The sequence below is a fragment of the Rousettus aegyptiacus genome, unplaced genomic scaffold (assembly GCF_014176215.1).
Source record: "Rousettus aegyptiacus isolate mRouAeg1 unplaced genomic scaffold, mRouAeg1.p scaffold_m13_p_13, whole genome shotgun sequence".
In the NCBI taxonomy this organism is placed as follows: Eukaryota; Metazoa; Chordata; class Mammalia; order Chiroptera; family Pteropodidae; genus Rousettus; species Rousettus aegyptiacus.
Window position 1 is genome coordinate 68305767 of NW_023416288.1, and position 19292 is coordinate 68325058.

Here is a 19292-nt window from a genome sequence, read left to right on the forward strand (position 1 = left end):
GTCAGCTTTCCAACATGGGAACAGTAGAGTTACTCTGATGGGTTCGATGAATAAAAAATATCACTTTTTCTGATGAGATCAGAACTGCAGCACAGGCTTCCTGATTTCCAGTCTGAGGCTCTTACTACCCCATGACCTTGCTGTCCTTATGCATATGTGAAATGAATTTCTGCATAATGTCGCTCAAATTATATGTTTCTTTTCCTGAATGTTTGACATGGTTGAAAGAGATGCCCCTCCACAGTTATATAAAGTGTTTAAAAACCAAAATATTTATTTTGTTTCTTTTTCTATTTCTGCAATTGTTATGCTTTAACATTTATTTGTCTTTGGAATAGAATGGTGCTTATAGAAAATTCTTGATAGCATGAGAACTTAATCGGTTTAGTAAAAAAGATAAGAGTTTCGGGATCACTTTGTATATTTATGTTATTTTCATAGAAAGTGAGAAATAGTGGCACTGGGAAAAACTTTGGCCAACCTACCTCTATCCATAAATAAGTACTATTTCATAGTTATAATTGCGAATGTTCATAAAATTATCTCCATCCTAGGCATAGGCACCCGCCTGGACATTCCAAGTCCTGTGATTCTGAATATAAACGATCTTTCTCAGGCGCTTTACCCTTTGCATTTCCACTGCTTCTGCCCTAATTCTGAGTTCCACAACCTTTTAAGATATAGATATTTGAATTAAAAAAAAAATGCTAACACATTGTAAAAAAAAAAAAAAATGAAACTAATACAGATAGCAAGGGTCCTGTGCTTGTTTTATTGCTATTGACTTCTTGAAATTCTTAATAATTTTTGAACACAGGGTCCTACATTTTCATTTTGCACTGGGCCTCGAAAAATTTGTGGCCAGTCCTGTCACCTCCCCACCCCTCTTCCAGTCCTTTTGATTTATGTAATCACTATTAACTCTTTGTTGTTTCCAGAAATTTTCTGTGTATGTAAGCCTGCTCGCATTAGTTTTTCCATCGATGGGGTCCTTCTGTACATATTCTACACTTTTTTGCCTTCTTAATGTTGCATGACTGAATTTTTCCGTTAAACAGCCTCTGCCTGCCGAGCACACATTTCCTCCTTCCCCTAGACAGTCTCCACACTGCTGCAGGATGTATTTTCTAATTCTGTTGTGCCATTCTTCTGCTAAACATATAGGGCTTCCCTGTTGCGTATAGAATAAATTAGCATCCTGGTAAATAAACAAAACAGCTGTAGGACCATTGCTAGTGTGCTGACAAATTTGAATTTCTGAGCACAAAAGCCTGAAGGATACCTCTGGACTCGGAGAATCGCTAAGTTAAGTCCTTTCTGCTAAGCAGCCAGCTGGCTAGTCTCTGCCGGGATCACCTGATCTACACACAGGCCTGTATTTTCAGACTTTGCAACATCCTGTCTCTCAGACAAGTAGGGACAAAGTGATCTTCCCTTTTCCTTACTATTATTTCTTAGTGTTGTTAATAATCAGCCTTGAAATTAACAAAGATAATATTAGAACCTAATGTTTGTGTCCCTCCTAAATTCATATGATGAGACTCTAACCTCCATGTGATGGTATTAGGAGGTGGTGTTTTGGGGAGGTTATTAGGTTTCGATGAGGTCACAGGGGTGGAGGCTAATCCTTATAAGAAGAGGAAGAGACTAGACCATGAGCTTTTCCTTGTAAAGACAATAAAAAGGCAGCCAACAGAAGCAAGTAGAAGGGTTCTCACCAGAATCCAATTATACTGGCACCCAGGTCTTAGACTCCTCAGCCTCTTAAATTTTCAGAAATAAGTATCTCTTTAAGCCACCCAGTCTATGATATTTTCAGATAGGCAGAAAAGAAGGATTTTTTTTTTTTTAGCTTTCTATGAAGTTAATTAATCTACAGTATAGGATTAGATCACATAGATGTCATATTATTTGACAGATAAAGAAAATGATTCTGAGAAAAAATATATGTAATGTCCAAAGCCACAGAATTTAGTGATGAACTTAAATTAACATCTACTGCCTTTCAGGTTAATGGATTGTGACATTTTGGAATTTTCCGGAATCCTCTAAATTCTGAGGTCGGAACGATATTCTGAAAGAGTTTATTGCAGTCTGACGGTTATGGCAAAGACTACTTTCACTGCTTCCAGTCCTGCATTTCTCAGATATGAAGGTTGGATCGTCCAAGTTGGTGGTTAAAATGCCTGAGTATTAACCACGCACATACATGTGTGATCGCAAATAAATTACTCAACCCCTCTGAGCTTTAATTTTCTAAAGCAGAAAACAGATACAATAATATCTACCTCACAGAACTATGCCTGGGAATGAACAAGATTTTAACTTATCTATTTACTCAACAAATACTTATTAGATGATTACTATCTATCAAAAATTGTATTATCAGTGAGATTACGGCAGTGATTTAAACCCATTCCCTGCCCTCGTGAAGCTAAGTCTGGTTGGACTTAAGGTGTGAGAAAGTTAGCAGCACAGTTCCTTGCACAGAATCAATGCTCAGTTAATATTAATTGACAGTTAATAAATTTCTAAATTTTTCCCCCCTCCCCTTGTTTAGAGTAACTAATACTGCAACTTTATCTTTAGAGATACTCTTGGTCATGAAAATTGGGGCATTTACGTTGAAATCATCATGGGAAAGACCTTCTTCTTCTGACCCACCCCTCATCCTCTGTCATTCTTTTGAAATCATTTGCTAGTAGAAAAATCTGAACATAAGCTTAATCTGAAAAACTGGCCTTTTCTTTATGCATGGAAAGAGTTTTTTCAGAATCAGTTTTTGAACTTAGCTGTACCCGTGCGTGAGTGTACAAACAGTTTGTAAGGAAACGCCCATCTAATAAAAACTGCTTTGAAATCTGGATAAGGCTTACTTACTTGATGGTAACCAAGCATCTCAGTCTATGTGCCCAGTTCGCACGTCCAAGAGCTCTGCTGGAATCTACCTAGTCAGAGCACGCCTAGCAAGAAGACACTGCATGTCCGAGAAATCAGCTTAGAAGCCACACTACGGAAAAGCAGCCTACTGAGGTCCATGCGAGATCTGCTCGGGAATGTGAAAGAGATGAGGAAGGTTAGTGTGTGAAGACAATGCCATGCACTCGGTCAGCTTCGGCAGAAGTGAGTCTTATAAGCAGGAACGTTTTGTTGCTCGTGCAAGCTACAGATGTCTGTTTTAATTGCAAGTGTCTTGCTAGAGCTGCAGTTGGCAAGGCCAGCTGCTCTGAACTGCCAACTGTCAGTGGACGTGGCGAGCTCTTACTAATTTGTGCTGAGAAAACCAGCATGGAATTGGAACAGCACAGGACATGACTTTAATATCCTCCATCTGTCAAGTAGACTTCTTTGGAAATAATTGAGCATTTTTGAGCAAGAATTGTTAAGGTTCTTCTATGATAACATTTACACAATTCATAAAGCCAGATTGCATTCAGTTAGTTATTCTCCGCAGAGTGAGAGAGCAGGAGTCGGTCTAGCAAATACAGCGGTACAGCCTTTGGTGCTGCAAGTGGCATAAATTAAGAGCTTTCCCCACTGGATCCAGAACCTACCTTCCTTCCTCCCAGGCACTGCTGCAGTTGAGGCTTAGTTAGGACACCATATTGGCAGTTGTGGGGCTGCCAAGTTATTTCTCTCCAGTCACATGTCCTGTTGTCTGAACAACTAAGGCAAGGTACAATCCATTGGCCTGGAATAGACAGCAAAACCTCCTTTGGTTCAGTTTCTACTAGTGAAATTAAAGTTTGCAAGTAACTCTATAGAGTTCAACTATGGCACGCCATCACAGAAGTTACAGTGAGGAGAAGACCACTCTCATCATACAAATCCAGTGGAGCAATGTATGAGCTCCTGCCAACCAAATTGAATCGCAGCGTGCAGTAATGTTCTGAGATAACAGTTCAAGCTGAAATTAGGTATCAGTTTCGTTCCATGAGACCACATGCTTATAAAAAAAATTAAGTGATCAGGTACTATTCAATTATTACTTATTTTTAAATAGTACATTAGGCACTTAATAGGACCAAAGTGGATGGGAGCCACTGAGATTGAGGCAGTTGGCCACAAGAGTCATTAGCTTAACTCATGCTGAGGTTAGCAGTCCAATAATACATATATTCCCTGCTCTCAAGAGAATCAAGATACAAGAGGATTACTTTAATATTCTGATAATTTATATTTTGAAGACTAGTTTTTAAAATTTGATTGATGGCCTTTATTGCGTGAATCTCTTCACCTCTTTCTAGCTTGTTCCCCTACTTCTTCGGCTGTCAGATGAGGTAGGTGCCGTTCTGTGAGGATTTAATGGGATGATGTATTTAATGTATTGAGCGCAGTTAAATATCATACTCACCTTTGTTACTAGCAGACCTCAGGCACGAAGTAGGTCACAAACTTTAGTAAATGTTTATAAGATAAATGAATATTTTTGGTTCTTTCAAGATCTTTTCTATTTTATTGATAAAGTTATATACATTCAAAAGACTTTAGCTTTTAGTGCGAGTAGATAAATAATCTATTAGAAAACAAATCAAGAAATTATTTTTGACTTTTTCTTGTTTATATTTGCAGAAATGGAGTGTGAACTAGCACCTTAAATACATAGTGGCCATTTCTCTCTCCTGTGGAGTATACGCTTTTGTCTCTAACTGTCATCTGCTTTACCCCAAAGGTCTTGCATGTTACCACAAGATGTTTCACTTTAAAACATTTAAGAGCTAAATATTCCCAGCTACTTTTTTGAGCTAAAAAGAAAAAATGTGAATAACTTTTCTCATTCTGGCTTTGATTTGTGGTTCTGCTAACAAAAGTATCTTGTGTGATGTTAATTTTAGTGGGAAGAATTTCTACTTTCAGGGCATAAATATGGCGCAGTTTACATTCTAGACCTTGGGGGTGACAGAAATGTGCGTGCAAGTGTGTGCGTGCGGAAATAGTTACAAATAAAAAAATTTGAAAGGCCATCTAGTTTATGGCTTACTAGTTGATCACAGAAAGAGAAATAAGCGTGGGTATGTTAAGAGAGAGAAACTGGAGGAGATAAGAAAAAATATCTAGAATATTTAATTTAATACATTGTTGAAGTATCTGCCCTGTTAGATATTAGGTGCTACTGCTGTTAAAATTTCAGAATTTAAAAAAATAGCTAACATTTTTATAACCTGCCAGATGCTAAGGATATTCTCAGCATTTTAATATATTAACTTATTTAAGCCTCCTGATTATAATGTTAAACCTCAAAAATTTATAATCAAATTTTTAATTTGATTATAATCAAATAAATTATAATTTATACATGTAAAATAATGTTAGTGTAATATAAGTAATGCATAATTGAGTAAAAATATCTGTGTGGTGTTAGAAGAACCTGGAACTTCGGAGACAGCTGAGCTCTGCCTCCAGCTAGCTCTGTGGATGTTAACACTGCACATTAGGGTCACCTGGAAAGCTTGTTAAACTCCCCATGCCCAGGTTTTTTTTCCTAGACTGATTAAATTAGAACCACCGGGTCTGGGACTTAGGTATCAGTGTTTTTTTAATGCTTTTCATGTAATTCCATGTGCAGTGAAGGGTGTGGACCACTGTTTAATTTGTACAGATTACTTAATCTCTTCTGTATAAGAAAAATGTGTATAGCACCTGCCATAGTGCCTGATCCTTGGGACTTGATGACTATATTTTACTCCCCCATTCCCAGTTTAAGCAGCCATGGTAGTTCAGAATGCAGAAAGCACCAGAAGAGCCAGAGTTGTCTGGAAGGGTCCATGGAACATATAAGATCAGGTTTTATGAATAGACAAGAATTAGAGAGATGGAATGGGTGGTACTTTAGGGACAATGACAAGGTGGACCTGACAAGAGTGAGACTGAAGAAGTGACTGTCCTACAGAATAGATTGTATATATTGGAGAGGAAAAAGGTCTGCCTGTGAAAGCTGTTCCAAAGTTCCCATATACGAAGTACAGCAATAGCAGAACTACTAAAAGATAACAACATAAAGGATTTAGGAGTGTGCTTGTTTCACCATCCAGTTATCTTTTATAATTTTTCTATGTTTTTCATTCAAAATATAGCTTGCTTTCTAATTGTAATTTGTCCCTGCATACAGGATTTGTAATCAATACCCAAACCCTCTTCTAATACTCTGTGATTTAGACACAGTCTAAAGTTTAATATTTGTTGATGGATTCCTCAGAAAAAACCTCCTTGCGGAAAACCTTTTCTTTCACAGAGATTTGCATTCCCTGGACATAGAGACTCCTCCTGGATGGGGTTGGAATGGGCCTTGGACATCCTCCTCCTCTCTGTCCTCTTTTACAGATGAGGTCCATAGAGTTAAATGACAGAAGTAGGATCATGTGTTCACGACAGCGCTGGACCAGAAGTGAGGCACAGCAGTCTCCAATTTGCTGTATTACTAATTATACAGTAGTCTCTGTTTATCATGTTGGGCTAGATTAGCACGAAATTATCACTTGAAGATGAAATATGGCCAAATAAATCATTTGGTCGCACTTATAGGAAAACCCATAAACAGGTTGCTTTAATGGATTTATCTATATTTTAAATAGCTGAATTTACTCAGTGGGTTTATGCGTTGACAGAGACTATGTTTAAGAAAAACGATTGTTAATTTTTTCTAGTACAATAATGGGATATTGGGGACAAAAATGTGTTTCTGCTAATGAGATCAGATTTAGTAATATTTTGAAGGGATCAGGTTGCATCAGATCCTTAAGTATCTAAGAGTACATGCATCTTCTCTAGACATCACCACCCCCTCACCTTGCTGACAGCTAGTTTTGTACAAAGTGAGGCCTGCTTGGCCACTCGTTCTAAGGCTGAAGAATAAGTAGCAAAATACAAGCACGAAGATCCAAATATGGGTGCAATTAGCTTGTGGACATAACATCACACGCACATTAAAAGGATGCCTGATTGGATCTCTGAAAACTTGGCCCCAATGGTTCATACTATTACATATTTATATAGTCATAACTCTTTGCATTTTTGTATTGGTTAACAATGCCTTTTTTAATTGAATTAATAATACTGCTTAAAATAGACATCTGTATAACATCTGCAGGCCTGGAGTTCCTTGACATTTTAAATGATACCAGCTCTTAACTAAAATTGTCAAAAAGATGAATATAAATTCTATGTTATATATTTAAACATTGAATGAATAAAAGCTGTGATTTCTGAAATAAAGTATGACATATGTTTTAAGAAATAACATTCTCAGGAATAAAAGTGCCTTTTGGGAGAAGTTATTTGATTTATAATTATAGCTTTGTATTTAACGCAAGTTAGATTTCACCCATTTAAGTGAATCGGATTGAGTGATATACTAGAGAAAAAAATTCAACTTTGTGATTTAGGGCCATGGTGAGATGTGAAATTATATAGATGATAGCACTAATTCCTGACTGTATAATGCTATAATATAAAGAAGTTTTTGCTTCAGAAGAAAACTACATCTATATTTTCAGTATTAGAAGTATTTCAGTATAAGTTGTCATGCTTCCTTGCTAAAATTAGATACGATAAAAACTTTTGTTCACATATCATTAAATGAAATCTGGAACTATTTCCCTAAAAGTAATTCTCATTCAATAATCATTGTATAAATTTCTTCTTTCTCCGAATTAGAAGAATTATCTTTTCCTTGTTAAGTAACAGATTTTATTCTTAAGGTTGTATATTATAAATTATTTTCTAACGGTTAGAAATTAAGAATTAAAAAAAAAATAGTCGCTCAAAATTATATTAGCTAGTGTTAATGAAAAGACATTTTTGACCATCATTATATTGGCACGGTGAAAAAACTGAATCCAATTCTGCCAAATAACTACAATGTGCTGTGAAAATCAGATTTTAGGATCCATCTGTGGCTATATGAGTTAAAACTATAGAGCCCAGATAAACTTTCTTCCCGTGTTGTCTCCCATGACCACTTCCTACCATCAAGGAAGGAAATCATCTCTGACAGCAAAAAAAAATCCATTCTAGCAAATTGCTGTCCCCAATCTTGCTCATTTACTTTGAATCTTTAGGTCTTTAGGACTTCCCTGTAGAGCAATTATCCCTCGTTGATTGTGCCCTGGCTGCATTCATTTTTTTGTGGAAGGGAGGAGGGCATGGATCTTAATTTGAGTTGGGCGACCATTTTTAAATTAAATATTAGACATTGGAAGATGAATAAGGGACAATTTCTGCTATGGAGAAATATATAATCTAGATCAGTCATCATTAACAACTTATTGCTAATGCACCTTTGGCATAATAACACACATGCACTGTAATATAGGTACATATTCTCCTATATGTATATATTAGGTCCATTACAAATCAAAAATAAGAATGATAAAAATAAATGTACACATATATTAATCTTTATTGGGTTCATCCCTGTGGATTGTGATGTGCCACTCCCTACCCTTGCTCAGACGCATCATTTCACTTTGAAGACTACTGATTAAAGAGTTAAAACATGTAAATTAAACACGTTAATAAGGTAAGTGCTATTGCAGACATGTGTCCAAGGTATTCTGGAAGCACAGAAGAGAAGCTAATCTAGGGGTGGGGTAGTAAAGAAAGGCTTTCTGGAGAGGAAGACACAGCATCAGAAAATAAGCTGCGATGGGGAGAAGACTCATAGGAGCAGGGAATGGCATGGATAAGAGCCTGGAGCCCTGCAGCAGCATGTGGGACATAAGGTGAGGCCAAGAGGCGAGGAGAGAGGAAGAGATAGAAAGGGTCAGACTGAGATTGATGGGCTTGATTGTATAGTCAACTTTGGGGGCTTCTTTAATACCAGAAGGGTCCTGTTCTATGGTGGCCTCTCCTGTAAGTACCAGGCACAGAACGAGCTTCATATCAGGACCTGGCATCAGCTACTGCAGATTTAATGGACAAGAGGCTGCCATTTCTTGAAGAATCTCAGTGATGTATCTTTTTTTGTTGTTGTTGTTGAACTTTTGACTTGGTTCAGTGGAAATCAAATTACGTTGTTTTATGATTCTCATAAATGCTCATCTGATAAAAATACTTAACTAGACACATCGGTGTCTCCTTTGCATGCAAGAGTATATATCTCATTTAGCTGAGACAATTATAAGTCACACCACCTGACACAGCATAATGGGTAAATCTCTTTATGCACTGAATGTAATTTATTATTTACAACACATGTTCAAGAACAGGGATATACCCACGTTTGTTAACTGTGCGTGCCAAATTGCAATTCGTCATGCCCATTTGTGAAATTCATTTTCCATTCAGGCTCTGGTGTGAAGTTCATGGCAAGGGTATCAAAGTTCCTAAGTGTTTTTTCAGACTTTTTAGATGAAGGGAGACCTGGGGTCATGAGGCCGGAGTGGTAATCAGGAATCTCAGAGAAGATGCTCCCTGCTCTCTCATTGCCTTGGAGGCATTTTGAGTTCCGGCTTTAGCTTGACCCCACTGGTCTCCACTCTCGGCTTCACCTTATGTCCCATATGCTGCTGGGGAAGGACAGAGACTGGAAATGTGGACAGTGGTACCAAAGTCTCCCAATCATTCCAGGTCTGCTCGAGGCTTAGTCAGGATTGAACACCGTAACTTGAATTTGACATCACAATTTTCCTGCCTCTGTTATTCGCAATGTATGGGAGACATTAGTGATCATTCTCAATGGTATTTTTTTTTAATTAAAGGAAATGATTTAGAACTGAATGTGTATGTTTTGCAGTTCTTTGATTCACTATAATTCTAGAAATTATAGTGCTAAGTGGATCGATACCATGTGAACCAATCAGACTCCAAGCCCTTGTGCTGCTGACAGCCTGGGAATACTGATAAACAATTAATTACATATGTAATCATTTAAATAATTGTGAAAACTATGGAAGAAAAGCTTGGGTGCTGTGCAAATATAAAATAAAACCGATCAGAGGCTCAAGAAGGACTCTTTGGCACAAGTGACTTTTGAGCTGTGATCTATAGAAGAATACGGATTAACTAGGGAAAGGGCAGGGGTGAAGAGAAGAGCATTTGATTAAACAATATTTTACATATAAAAACAATGCATTTACACTAATTCTATGTGCTACCATTCATACTAATGAAAAAGTAACATATTACCTAGACTTTTTTTTTTTTTGGTACAAAGATAGTTTAAATAGGCATATACTTATCTCTATTAAAGGATTTTTTTTTTTGAGAGAGAAGTGATATCCAATGTGGTAGTCACCTTTCGTGTCGCCAGATGGACAAATCTTTAGTTTGGGCTGTAAAATGGCTTCAATGTAGTCAGAGGAAATAGGCTGTAACCCACAGGTTTCCTCAGGGTGAATCGGCAAACCACAATCCTGCATTAAAATGATAGAAATTAGCTGACATAGTAATTAACCTGACCCGCAGTAATAAAATCTAAAAAATAAGACTTTTTGTCTTAATAAAGAATAACCTTTATGGTTTAAAGGGGCAATTCTTATTTAACCTTTGTGGGGGTATTAGCTTATTAATAGTTGTGCTACAAGGAACTACTTGTATTAGGAAACTAATAGAAATTCTAATGACAATTTAATCTTTACTTTGGCATTAATATTTATCAATTGCTCTGCCCATTTTTGAAGAAATGGATGCAAGTTTTACTTTAAAAATATACGTGTGTGTTGACACATTAAATATATAACATACTATAATAGAGGACAATATTATCCTCTAATATTATGAAAAAGAGAGTTAATGTGAGAAAAAAAGGGAAATATTTTGGAAGAACATTAATTTAACAGATGAATTTTCTTTCAACAAACATTTATTAAGGATCCACTATATGCCAGAAATGTAATCGAATACATGTATTTTATCCAAAACTTGTTCATATATTTATAAAAGTAGCTAACGTCTCACTGCAGTGAATTTCATTACACAGGCATGTTTTGTACTAAGTAACGCCTTCCATGGTCTGACATGTCCAGCAGGTCAAATTATTTTCTCTCAGTGTGGTTTTCTAAGTCTCTCAGGCTTAGGCAGGACCAAACACGGTAAGTTGAATTGAATTATACTTCAAAGCACCTGTACCTGAGCTGCGTCCTTCTATCCTACCTCACCTGGTTCCACTGCTGCCCTTCTCATCAGCTTTTCTCAGCCTGTCACACTTTAGGGCAGGTAAGAATGCTCTCATCTCTGTCAGAAATGCTTTTCCTTAATTTTGCATAGAGAATATCTCTCTGTGAGTAAAGTGTCAGAAAGGCCTTTTAAAAATTCTAGCACAATTATGCACCCCCACTTTTGCCTATGTCAGCACTGTTTATTTCTTTGATACTCTACGGTTCAATAATGTTTGCTATGTGTGTCTTTTCCATTAGACTAAATACTCCATGAGAACAAATAATTATTTTACACATCTACCCAATCCCTACCATACAGCAGACAACAATAAATATTTATTAAATGCATAAAACGTTAAAGTTCTCTCTCTCTCTTTATCTGATAAATTCTCAGTAATGGAGAGAAATAATTGGTTTGACCTCTTCATTGCTCTGTAACTCTGCCTCTAATGAGCAATTTCTAGTAACCTTCCCTCATACTCTCAAATATCCTAATCCCCAACTCAGATTCCCAGATCTCATACAAAAAGGTACAAAATGTTAATGGATGAAAGGCATGCAGTGGTGTACAGATTTCTTGAAATCCTGATTTGGTAAACATTTTTATTTTTAATTCATAACTGAAACTAGAGTTTAGGATATTAATTAAAGATTAAGAAAGTAACCCGTATTAAAATTTTTGTTATAATAAAGCAATTAAAAATAACACAAAGCTTATAATATTGTGAGGAGTTTTCAGTATGAAGAAACATCTATGAATGAGATATTAGTGTGTGTGTGTATGCGTGTGTGTGACATCTGTCTATACATTTAGTTTTGGTGGAGACCAGACTTTTTTTTAAGGCTAGAAAATGTCATATGCATGTATCAGATTAAAAAATGTGTATATTAAATGTTAGGAAGGGCGGTAAAAAATAATTACCATTATACTACTGATGGGAGTGTGAATTAGTTCAGCAACTTTGGAACACAGATTATACTCAAATTAAAAATTCAAACTCCATAGTCCTGAAGTCAGACTTCTTAGAGTTTACCCTAGAGAAACCCTCATGAAATGCATAAAAACATGAACTAACATGAAGATATTTCCAAGACACATAACTAAAAAAACCTGAAGAACATGATTTTTTTACAGAACAATACATGCCATATGAAACACACCATGGACATGTCACAAAGTCACCTAAATTCAAATATTTCCAGCACAATCGTGTTTAATTTATTAATCATATTTATTATTCATTATATATGATCACGTACATATGCAAATGTTGAAATATTCCTAAAAGTCTGGATTTATTTAAACTTTTGCCTGAAAATCATTGTTTGGGGTCTATGTGGTGTTTATGTTTATGATCATGTCCTAATATTCATCTGGATAGCATTAGAAAGAGAGTCCATACCACAGCTGCCAAGGTCCTAGCTAGTCCTTTCTGTTGAAGACCTGCATGGAATTGTAACATATCAATCAATGAGAAAGATGTACTGTTACGTGTGCTGATGGCTTGCCCTGTGGGAAACCAAACTCAATCACTGATGAGTGGGTATGGGTTATTTGAAGTAGTTTAGTCACTGGCGACTTTCAGAGGAGATGACAGCTGAAGTGAAGGATGGAAAAAAATGGGGAGGAGGGGTCAGAATTCTGAGAAGAACTTGCATGTCAGAAGCCAGGAGGTGGTAAAAGGATTTATCTGACACCTTAAGGAAAAAAAAAAAAAGTCATTTAAAAAAACTGATATGCTGATAATCTATAGTTTAATAATCAGATTGTAAAATCTGTTTTTGAGAGCTCGTTTGGAGGTTCTAGCAGGGGAGCGCAGCCACTTGTATACCCTTGACCAAAGAATGTTTGTCTCCTCTATCAGGGAAGGTTGTCCTCTTCCACAGAGTGCGGAGGGTCAGGAGGGACACACGTGGCCTGGCGAGGGAGGAAAGGGACACCCGCCTAGCTAGCCAGATCAGCCGAGTCAACTTTGGCGATCAATGGGATGACAGATGTTGCAGCCAGATGGTCCTCACATCCTAAAATCTTTTCTTGATATGGCACCTCCAGTTACTTACTACAAACTCCTAACTCAGAGGAAGAGTGATTCATTCATAATGTGATTCCAAGTATTATGGATACACCTTTAAAATGGAAAGGTATTAATATCTAGAATGTGCAAAGTGCCATACTGAGAATGAGAGGCCCTGACCTCAAGAGAAATGGTCTAGTTCTTTGTCAGAAGTTTCTTCTTAATATTGAACTGAAATCTATATCTTCTTTGCTCTAATTACCCTCTTAAGTTAGTTTAGAACAAATTTACTTTAATAAGGCAGAAGCATGTTTTCTGATCTGACTTGAAGATACCAAAAAAAAAAAAAAAAAGACTGGCAATAGAGTATGATAAAAGCTTTAAATGTTCAATGTTTACACTTTCTGACTACCCAGGACCCCAGATATGAACCCATGATAATAGAGAAAACATAATACAGAACGCAAAAGGCGTAGTATAAGTGAGAGCCAGTCTGAGTGTCCGCTCCTGCCACTTAAACCCTTAGCCTTGTCTTTGTGTTTGAATCATTAACTGGCCTAGTGCTGTTTCTGCCTCAGTTGGAAGTCCCCAACAGTTGGTGAGCCCTGTTGGTTCTAACCGATCAGCCACGACTCTAGTAAATTCCAAGATAGGACAAGAATCAAAGCAATATTGCAAATGATAGAGCAGAGACTGGGAGAGAGATGGTAGATTTTGAAGTAAGTAAAATTTAGTCACACCCTTTTCTCTTTAGTTTAGGCCCAAGAATATTCTATTGTATTCTGTGCTTCCTTTTAAATTTTTCTTGAGTAGTTCATATATCCTAATCCTTCATGATTTGTAAAGCCAGGGCAGCTTGCTGGAGTGGATATTAATCATTTTTTGGGTGCAGCCAAATAGTTACCCTTAAAGTTGAATGAAACAAAGCAAATGGCAGAGTACAGATTGAGGTCTGGAGACCGGCTGACAGATTCGAAGGAGGCATCAGTATAGTGGAGGGGCTTTGAGTACATTTTATGGGATAAGAGAACAGCAGAAAGAGCTGGAAAAGAACTGGAAACACTGGAAACAGCACCCCTGTGTTAGGGCTCACACTCGTGAATGTTATTTCCAGCTTTACCATGAATAGGTATGTGATACTAGTAAGTCACTTGATCTAGTTTTCTCAATATAAAATGGTGAGAGGTGGAAAGGGTAGAGGGAAATAATGGTGTTAAATGACCTCAAGTACTGAAACAATGTTGGGTACTCACACAATATCCATTCTCCCTTCTTCCTTTCTAACAGAAAGGCCTTCGTTTTGTTGTAGGTAGCAATGTATCTAGCGTTAAAACAGACAAACAAACAAAACTCTACTTGCTCATCTCCTTTGAAGCTAGACATGGCTGTATGACACAGTTCTAGCCAAAGAAATTTAAATGTAAATCCGCTATGAATTTTGAGAACAGTTTTGCTTCCCTGATGTCACTTTTTCTTTGTCGGTCTTGTTTCTTCTTATTGCTTGCAATGCAGATGTGAACCTGAGGGAGAGGCAGCTACCTTGTGATCATGAGGCAACCGTGAGCAAAAAGAAAGACCGCGGGCTGCTTACTTCTGTACTCCTAGTTATGGAGGAAAAATCAACTCCTACTTACTTGATCAAACCACTATGGAAATATAAGATGCAGCCGAACTTCTCTCTAAGTCTCATGAAACCTATTCTTCTAGGGCCATATGAATCCTTTTGAGTATTCATTCAGATTTTAAAAGTGATTACCTCCACTAATAAAAATAAAAAAAAAAACTCAATCTTGAAAGGAAAAAAACTCATTACTATCTCTCATTTGTTTTTCCCAGAGTGTGATCAATAATTTGGTCAAGTTCAGGCATATTCGGGAAAATGAATGACAGCTCTTCTGGTCTTAAGTGTCATCTCTTGGAGCCTGACGCTAAACATATAAAAAAGATAATGTTCAGCGGAGTTGGTTAAAATGGCACTAACCCCAGAAAGCTCCACAGTTAAGCATATCGTTTTGCTGGAGACTTTACAAATTCCTAAGTGGGCTGTCATGCCTCTCAATAGTGTGCAGTAAGGTAATCAACGGGGATTTTCTTATTCAAACATGTGCAGAGTATATATGTTTATTACGTAATTTTAAAAATTTCACTTAACTTTTCATGAAGTGCTACAGCAACTAACAGAAAATATTAAGGTGCCCTTGGCTTTGCCCTGTGTCCTACCCACAAATACATGACCACTGTTTCTTGTTACCAATTCCTCTGGAAGCCCATTTAGTTTCTTACAGAAGTATTTAGACACAAAAGAATTGATAGCGTTTCTCATTTTTAATGTGATATTGCTATATTTTTAGAGCAATACCAAATTGGACTCTCTGATCTAGTAGATATCTTTAAAGCTTACTTACTTTTTTCACCCCACTGAGTCATCCTTTAAGATGAAGCGATTCTCCCTTTCTCCCATAAAATGCCCACCTAACTTTAAAAATATAGAGTCAATCCCTGTGGCACACAGTTTCTTCAAGAGGCACCCATTTCTTCTCTTTCCTCTGGGCTGCTGCTCTTTCCAGTAGGTCAGGAGTGACCATTCAAGCTTAACCATCCTGGAACAGTCACCTCCCCTCAGAAAAGCATAGTCCCCTTCTGAATCAGGACTGTTAATTTGTCCACAGATATGAGGTGCCTGAGGTGGTCAGTTCACCATCTTGTTTTAAAGGAATAAAGTATTTTCTGTCTTCACATTGTCTCTGGATTTAGCAACAACTTTCCTTGTGCTATAGTCACCCAGACATTAATACTAAGTAGCTATTCTGTGATCCACAGTACTAGACACCAAATGAACATTTTTAGAATAATTAGCTGAGGCATACATTAAGAATAAATAGTTACAACATAATCCATCTGAAATCATCCTTTATTTACCACAATGATCCTAAAACTGAATGTTTTTCATAGGAAAGGAATACAATGCATATAAATTCATATTAAAAGTGATTTTTATCCTTTATGAAGGCAACTTACAAATATCTCACAAATAAAATTATAATGCTAAGAATTTATCCTACAGATATACGGTATAAAGTCTGCAAAAATTCACGTGCAGGAAATTTACTGGAGCACTTCATGTAAAAATAGAAAACTTGACACAACTCAAGTACTCATCAATGGGGAGCAGGTTAGAGAACTTATGCATCCATATAATGAAATATTTTGTAATTCTTAGAAAAGAAGGATGTAGGTGAAGATATGGAGAGATATATAAGATATATTGTTAAAAGTAATAAAACAAGTCGCAGGACACTATGTATACACTATGATCTTATTTAAATAAATAAGTGATAGATATTATATATGTTTACTGTGTGTACATAACTTCTGGAATGATACACAAGAAACTCTGAACAGTGGCACTCCTAGAAAATTAAAAATGGTAGGCCAGAGATAAGGAAGCAAGAATAAACTCTTATTTTTTAATTACGAGTTGCCAGTAGTATGAATCATGCTTATATTTTTAAAAATATAAATTTAAGTAAAGAAAATAATACTTAAAACAGTAAAGTAAAATAATAGAAAATCAGAAAAGAACTGATAGCTCTTCTGAAAGTATATTAGTTTTCTATGGTTGTGGTAACAAAGTACCACAAACTGGGTGGCTCAGATCAACAGACATTTTTATCTCAGAGTTTTGGAGACTGGAAGTCTGAAGTCAAAATGTTGGCAGGTTTGGTTCCTTCGGGGGCTGTGAAGGACAGCCATTTAATACCATCCTATGTTCACAGAATTGATAGTATAAGAGGAAATGTAACGAAGAATCAATAAATATACCAGGGAGAAGAATGAGCATATGAAACATTGTAGAACTGAGCAAAAACATGGCCATTCAAGTTCATAGTGGACGGTATTTAGAGAACAAGATAGGAATTGGGTAGAAATCAGTAAAATTATTTTAGAATCATGATTATCATCTTTGGCTCATTCTAATGACACAAAATTTAGGATTGTAGTAATTAATCAAACTTCTTTAATTTTGTTCTGTTTAAAAATTTTTATCAGGTAAATCTCTAAGCTCTCTCCCCTTTCATAAAACTTGTAAAAAATTTACTGAGTAGCTGCCTTTTTAAGAAACAGTACAAAATTAAACATCTTTACTGAGGAGTAGGAGACATTTTGACATTTATTTACAGTTTGTTCTAATAAAATATTTGCTGTGAACAAGGTTTACCTACATAGTTGCCTTATTTTGATTTTAATGAAGATGAATAGCTAGCTAAGTCATTCAGTTTTGTGAAAAAGTGATCTCTAAAAATATTGCTTTAAAAATGAATGATTTTCAATGCTTGGTATTATCCTGTTTTAGTGTGAGCTTAAAAATAAGTTTTCAATTTTAATTATTTTTTTAAAATAATGGAATTTGGTGCTGGGTAGCAGGATTATATATGTGACTTGACATGCTATTTATGTTTGGAGTACATAGTCTTCCTTATAACACATCAGAATCCAAGCAATAATGAGCCAACATATAACACTATTGTATGTTTCTCTTCTTAAGCAAACATCACTTGAACAGTGGACATACATTATACTACCTAAAATTTCTAAGTTAGTTCCCAATGAACTCAGAAAAAGAAAATTGAAACAAATTATAAGCAGATGAATTAGTTCTACTCAATTAAATTTATTAATGTGAATCAATGTTTGGAACACTTCTTTATATTTCTCCTGCATTCCAAATGCCTGAACTAATCTGAAGTTTTCTCTTTTTTCAACTGAGGTGGCCTCCAAATTAACTAGGATGGGGCCAGTGTGATCCTGCTTGCTGGGTCTCATTTGAAAGGCACCCTCTATTCTCAATTTAGAAATACATATGAGTCTCTGGTCTGTGTAGAATTTGGACTGAAAAATTTAGTGAGATGGGGCCTATGAAATGAGTAATGTTTCCCACTTCCGGTGAGCTAGAAACTCCAAGGAAAGCAGCCTTTGTTGTGGTCTTTCAGCACTTCTGTTTTTGGTCCCAGATGGAATCCAGAAGGGTGGATGTGAATGCAAATGAAAAGAAAGAATCAATTTGTATGTTTGGATATTTGAGAAAAGTTCAGTTCTTTGTGAACAAAGAAGTGTGGAATTGGAACTGACTGTATGACTATGGGCTTTCTCATACTTTGAAGAATCCGGATTGATTTGGGAAGTAACAAAACAACAACAACAACAACAACAACAACAACAACAACAACAACAAAGAAAAGTTTATTCCCTCTTCCAAGGAGCAAACTTATCATTTGCAGACTGAAGCAGGATAGTAGTGAGTTGGGATAGGCAGTAAGCTACAGAGGTATTTCAAAAGATAACTTTTAATCCATGTGTACTCATCAATAATGGTGACACCAAACGTAACATGCTTACAACATATACTAACTAGCAAGCAGGTCTTAATCACTCATAGTGAACATAGCTGCCAACAAAGGTATTCAACATGGACTGTCACACTTATAAATAGTCCATTAACAAAACATATGAGGTTGTGAATCTTAAAAATGTAGCTTTGGTAGGGAATCTTTTGCCTGAATGGCACGAATAGAGTTGACTATTTTAATAAAACATGCAGTTACACTAGATCTGGACACCATGTGAGCATTTCCTGCCTATGTTCTTCTTGGTAACTGCTACACAAATACACTTACACATGCACACACAATAATTCTTAGAATCGTGAAATTTTAAAGCTTAAGGGCAACTCATACCAAAAGACATATGGAATATATCATGCTGCTGAAGAATTATCTCATTACATGTCTTAAGTTATGAATTCCACCTGTTTTGAGGCTTTAATAAAAATTGTTTAGTAAATATTATTTTTTAAGATTACCCACTAATTGGCATCTTAATACTTTCACAGTTAAGTTCAAAGCATGCTGAATGTAGCTAAATTCTGCTTGGAAGGAAATGCTGATGCATTCAAAATTGAACATCCAAACTACTATGATATTGTGAGATCAAAAGTTAATGTTAATTTTTAGTATAAACATATCCTAACATCATAAAAATTAGATACCTATACAAATAATTGTTATGATGGGACAGTATTTTCTATGTATTTTCTACGTATTTTCATATATGTTAATCAGACTTTTAAAAAACTCTAAAAATACTCTAGCAACAGTCTAAAGGTTGGTCCCCTAAGATATTT

At 36.1% G+C, this 19292-nt stretch overlaps 1 protein-coding gene across 3 annotated transcripts in view; it reads right to left on the minus strand.

The window, feature by feature from the left end:
* The window catches only part of CPED1 (cadherin like and PC-esterase domain containing 1), a 256715-nt gene that overhangs the window by 31466 nt on the left and 205957 nt on the right, over positions 1-19292 (minus strand). For 2 of the 3 annotated variants that reach the window (XM_016125247.2, XM_016125248.2), the window contains 2 exons: positions 10235-10352; positions 3555-3691 (listed from right to left, as the gene is read on the minus strand). In XM_016125247.2, coding sequence (XP_015980733.2) covers positions 3555-3691; positions 10235-10352 — 255 coding nt within the window. Of the gene's footprint in view, positions 1-1440; positions 3692-10234; positions 10353-19292 lie in introns of those variants that run through there. The other variant, XM_016125250.2, reaches the window with a different exon arrangement.